The sequence below is a fragment of the Vigna unguiculata genome, chromosome 10 (genome assembly GCF_037176805.1).
Source record: "Vigna unguiculata cultivar grain cowpea cultivar isolate G323 ecotype 2 chromosome 10, ASM3717680v1, whole genome shotgun sequence".
Taxonomy (NCBI): Eukaryota; Viridiplantae; Streptophyta; class Magnoliopsida; order Fabales; family Fabaceae; genus Vigna; species Vigna unguiculata.
This window is the reverse complement of record NC_140801.1, coordinates 4,848,070-4,853,120: the sequence shown is the minus strand read 5'-3', so window position 1 is coordinate 4,853,120 and position 5,051 is coordinate 4,848,070. Positions and strand designations below refer to the sequence as shown.

General features: G+C 32.5%; 1 protein-coding gene across 1 annotated transcript; it reads left to right on the top strand.

The window, feature by feature from the left end:
* Nucleotides 1-269: 269 nt before the first annotated feature.
* LOC114166302 (Mitochondrial transcription termination factor family protein) lies at nucleotides 270-1,860 on the top strand. The gene is made up of 2 exons (XM_028051016.2): nucleotides 270-415; nucleotides 644-1,860. Exons 1-2 carry the CDS (start codon nucleotides 352-354, stop codon nucleotides 1,702-1,704), a joined length of 1,125 nt encoding a protein of 374 aa, XP_027906817.1. The 5' UTR covers nucleotides 270-351; the 3' UTR covers nucleotides 1,705-1,860.
* Nucleotides 1,861-5,051: the final 3,191 nt, after the last annotated feature.

The following is a 5,051-nucleotide window of genomic DNA, read 5'->3' as shown; positions in this document are numbered from 1 at the left end:
TAGACAATTAACAATGATGTAATACCACACTCTTTTATTTATAAAGATAAACACATTTTGTCGAACATATTTTTTTTTTTTTGCTTTTTGAATTTGATTGAAAGGTTTAAATTCGTCAGATAAAAAAATTAATCAAAACAAAAATTCTCATAATATTTCTCAATGTTTTTAATAAATTTTATTTTAAAACAAGACAACCTGTTAAAAAGATTGGGTTGTTATTGTTTGTTTTGTACCAAGTAATTTTTATGTACAAAGTAACTTCCCTTCCATCATTTCATCAGAGTACTCAGCTCTCACATCGTAAGTCCATAAGAATGAAATCAGAGTGCTCCTCTCCTTCCCACTCGCATGTCCCTTCGCACTGTGGCAGCATTCATGAGTCCAACTTCTTCGATCAATCACACTTTGCTATGTAATTGTTTTTCTCCAAATCACTCAAATCTAATTCACTCTTTACCCTCCTCTTCTGACGATTTAAAAAAGAAAAAAAAAAATCATTTTTTTAAGAAAACCCAAAATTTCATCCCTACCCTTGTTCCTCGTCCTCAAAATTTTCAGCCTAGTATTAACAGTCTCACTCTGATGCTTCGTTTTCTCTCAACTGTGTCAAAATTTTCTCAGCCTTTAACACTGTCAGCAGGTATAAAAGCTCTGCGAGTGTTCAGTTCCACCACCTGTTCGACCATTTGCCTCACCGAAACCAAGGTTGAAGTTGAAGATGATAAAAGCAAATGGACTGATGCTACTGAACTTTTGAGCAAATGGGGTTGCAGTGATGATGATTTGGTGAGAATATTCTCGCGCTGTCCCTCTTTGCGCAATGCTGATCCCTCGATGGTTCAGTCTAAACTGTGCCTGCTTAGTGATTTGGGCTTGCGTGCTTCTCAACTTGTGAAGATTGTCAATTGTAGACCACGATTTTTCCAGAGTCGGAGTAACTCTAGTTTAGAAGAGCGGATTGAACATCTTACATCATTGTTTGAGTCGAGGGATGTGCTTCAGAAGGCCATTGTGAGGAACCCTTCATTGCTGCTATCGGAGGGTCGCTGTAATGTTAAGGCCACAGTTGAGCTCTATGAGAAGTTGGGTGTTAAGAAAGGGGACTTAATTCAGATGCTGCTTTTGCGGCCCACGGTTATTTCAAGGACTTCCTTTGATGCTGAGAAGCTGGAATATTTAAGCAAAACTGGGATTGCTAAGGATTCAAAGATGTATAAATATATGGTGACTTTAATTGGAATCTCTCGCGTAGAAACTATCCGGGAGAAGGTGGCGAATTTCACAAAGTTTGGGTTTTCTGAAGAGGAGATATTTGGTCTTATGGGGAGGTCTCCTAATGTTTTGACATTGTCGACAGACAAGGTTCAGAGGAACATGACTTTCATTTTGGGTACGATGAAGCTTGATGCTAAGATGGTTCTAAAGCAGCCGTATTTATTGTATGCCAACGTGGATACTGTTTTGAAGCCAAGAGTTCTACTAGCATTGAAGATTCAAGATATGGATTCAAAGTGGCAAATCATAGGACCAACGATAGTAAGTTTGCTTAGGATGCCAGAGAAGAGATTTTTGGACTTGTTTGTCAAATGCCATGGCGAGGATGTTGCCAATGAATTGATGGATTTCTATAAAAGGACAAAAGAGGTTAAGAGATTAGGAGATTCATCAAAGAAGTGCAGTAAGAGAGGATTCCCTTTCTGAAATGTGAATTACTTTCATGTGCTAAAAAGTTATTTTGGAGCTGAGATCCATATCCACTTTTGGGTTATGCCGTTATTGAAAATTATTTGTGTGACATTTACTATGCTTATTTCTGTCTATTAGATTTTTAATGAAGATTTTTCCTATCTAGTGCAATTTTGTGCGGCAAAATCAAGAAAAGATGTAGGCAATTGATTTGCGTATAATATGTTTTAAAGAGTAACCTTACAGATATAATATTGTTCCTCGTTGCCCTCATTTTTCATTCCATGGCAGCCTTGGCCCTTTAACAGCATTGCTGATTTTTAGTTTAGATTTGGTTAAATTACCATTTTGGTTCCTCTATTTGTCATGAAATTTCATCTTGGTCCTCACGTTTTTTCGTTGTCTCAATTTGGTCCTCATTTTCTTGAAAATGACTCAATTTGGTCATCACCGTTAACTTTGACCAGACGGTGTTAAAGTCAACGTCACGTGTCAATTTCTGGTTTTTTTGAATTTTTTTAATATTTTTTAATATTTTTTATTTTTTTTGAATTTTTTTTCTTTTTGACACGTGTCACTTCACAGTTTTGCCACGTGTCAAAGTGACTCAATTTGGTTCCTATATTTGTTTTTAGTTTCAATTTAGTCTCAAATTCTGTAAAAATGAAGCAATATTGTCCTTTCTCAAATTGACACTAAATTTACTTTTTTATAAATTTTATGGTGATATTCTTACTAAAATTAACGTTTTTATTAAATATTTCTATAAATATTTTAAATTAACTTTAAATTCTACACAAAACATTAGACTTTGATTTTGTTTTGAACTTGAAATTTAGTTCCTAAATTTATGTGTGACAAGTTATTTGATTTTTAATCTTTACCAAGTTTGTATAATATGATACACTTAATGCCTTTATATATGATGACAAAATTGTTAATTTTTGAAATTAAGTTTGGGGTTTAACTTTGTTTAATAATAAAACTAAAAAAAATTATTTAAAAATACTTCTATAAATATTTAATAAAAATGTCAATTTTATTAACAATATCATCATAAGTTGTATACAAAGATTAAGTTGAGTCTCAATCTAAGGATGGACAATATTGCTTCATTTTTACAAAAATTAGGACTAAATTGAAACTAAAAACAAATATAGGGACCAAATTGAGTCACTTTGACACGTGGCACGACGGTGAAATGACACGTGTCAAAACAAAAATAAAAAAATATTAAAAAGATTCAAAAAATCCAGAAATTGACACGTGTCATTGACTTTAACACCGTCTGGTCAAAGTTAACGGTGAGGACCAAATTTAATCATTTTTAAGAAAATGAGGACCAAATTCAGACAACGAAAAACGTGAGGACCAAAATGAAATTTCATGACAAATAGATGGACCAAAAGGATAATTTAACCTTTAGATTTTTTAGATTAATGTTCACATTAAATAGCTTTCCCGGTAGAATCTCTGATTTTTCAATGACTGTCTGTAAACATGTTTTACTTTAAATAAGTTGATCGTAACACTAAAATAGGTCAAATTAATTTAACCTAAGTCGAAGGTTTAGACAAACCATTATGAGTTCATGATTGAGACGAGTTATCATGAGTTCATGATCAAGATAAATCAATCCAAGTCGAAGGTCAAGATAACTTGTCTCGATTTCACGATCAAGACAACTCGAGATGAGTCGACCTGAACCGAAAGTCAATATAAGTTTATTCATACTAAAGATAGAATCTAATTGTCAAAATGCTTTTAAAGTAGAATTTTACGTTAAAAGAGAAATTATATTATTTCATCCAAACAAAAAAAATAAAAAATAAAAAATTTTAATTACTCCATTCAAACAAACTATTTAAAAAATAAAATAAATTAATTGTAAATAATTCAAATATCAAGTTTCTCCATTTTTTGAAATTGTTAAAATTTCTTATCTAAATACAAAGTAATGGATAAGTAAAAAATAATATAACATTAAGTTATAAAGTTTACGAATAAATTTCTATTTCTTCTAAACAATTAAAAAGTAAATAAGATTTTCTTAAAATTATTTATTACAAAGTTTAGGTACGAAATGTATCATTTATTTAGGGCGCATCCTATCAAATTTATCGCCGCATCCTATTAAAGCTATGGGAAAATTATTTCCGTAATTGGAGTGGATAATGGTCTTTTAGAAAAAAAATATCAGAATTTGTCTTAATTTGTGTTTGGACGAGGAATGTTAAAAATTTCAAGGGATTAAAATACGTAGAATTTGAATTATTTATAATTGACTTTCCTTTATTTTTTAAATAGTTTATTTGAATTATTTATAATTAACTTCTCTTTATTTTTAAATAGTTTATTTGGATAGAGTAATTAAGATAATTTAGATTTTAATTTTTCTTTTGGATAAAATAATTTAATTTTTATTTTAAGGCAAATTGAACTTTATCTTTGAATCTGAGTTGAGTTAGTCTGACTTTCGATTCGAGTGACTTGGTTTGACTTTGGTCCAATTCGACTGGGCTCAACTTTGACCATAGCCAACACGGCTCGACTTTGGCTTAGGCCGACACGATTCAACTTCAAACTAAACCTTCGGTGCGGGACGACTCAACTTGACTTTGGTTTAGGCTAGTTCGACTAGACTTCAACCCAGGCTGGCTAATATAGCTTGACTCCAGACTCGTCCTTCGACCCGAGCCAACTCTGCTCGATTTTTGGCCTACGACCGGCTTGACTCAACCTTCGATCCACGATGGCTCGACTTGACCTTTATCTGGCGCTGGCTTAGCTCCACCATTGGTTCCCGCCAGCTTGGCTCGACCTCTGGCTCGTGCCCGGTTCGGCTCTACCTTTAGTCTAGGTTGGCTCAGCTTGACCTTTGGTCCAAGCTGGCTTGACTTTCTGGACCTGTGAAATTTCAATTTCCTTTTTCCAATAAATTTCAAATTTTACTATTTTGATTATTTGAAATACCTTCTTCAACATTCTTCAATTTCAATTTCCTCATATAAATATTGCATTTCCCTTAAATAATTTCAAATTCTTCAAATAAACTCTCTTAAATTACCTCTTCCAACAAATGAAATCCAGAATGATTGAGTGGCAAGGGAAATTTGATATGGTGAAGAAGCAATAGCCTTACCTGTCCAGTCCAATTTCTTAATGATCCAAAGAAAAAAACAATTTATCATTTCGTATTACACTCGAATGAAGTGAAAGTAGAATGGGTTACTTTGGTAACAGGACATTTATTTCATAAATTAATTATTTAAATAGTTTAAGTTCCAGTATTAAGTAGTTTAATCTTTTTTAAATAAAAAGTGCGGGTCTTATTGTATATAAGAGTAGTGTACAAGGCAAAG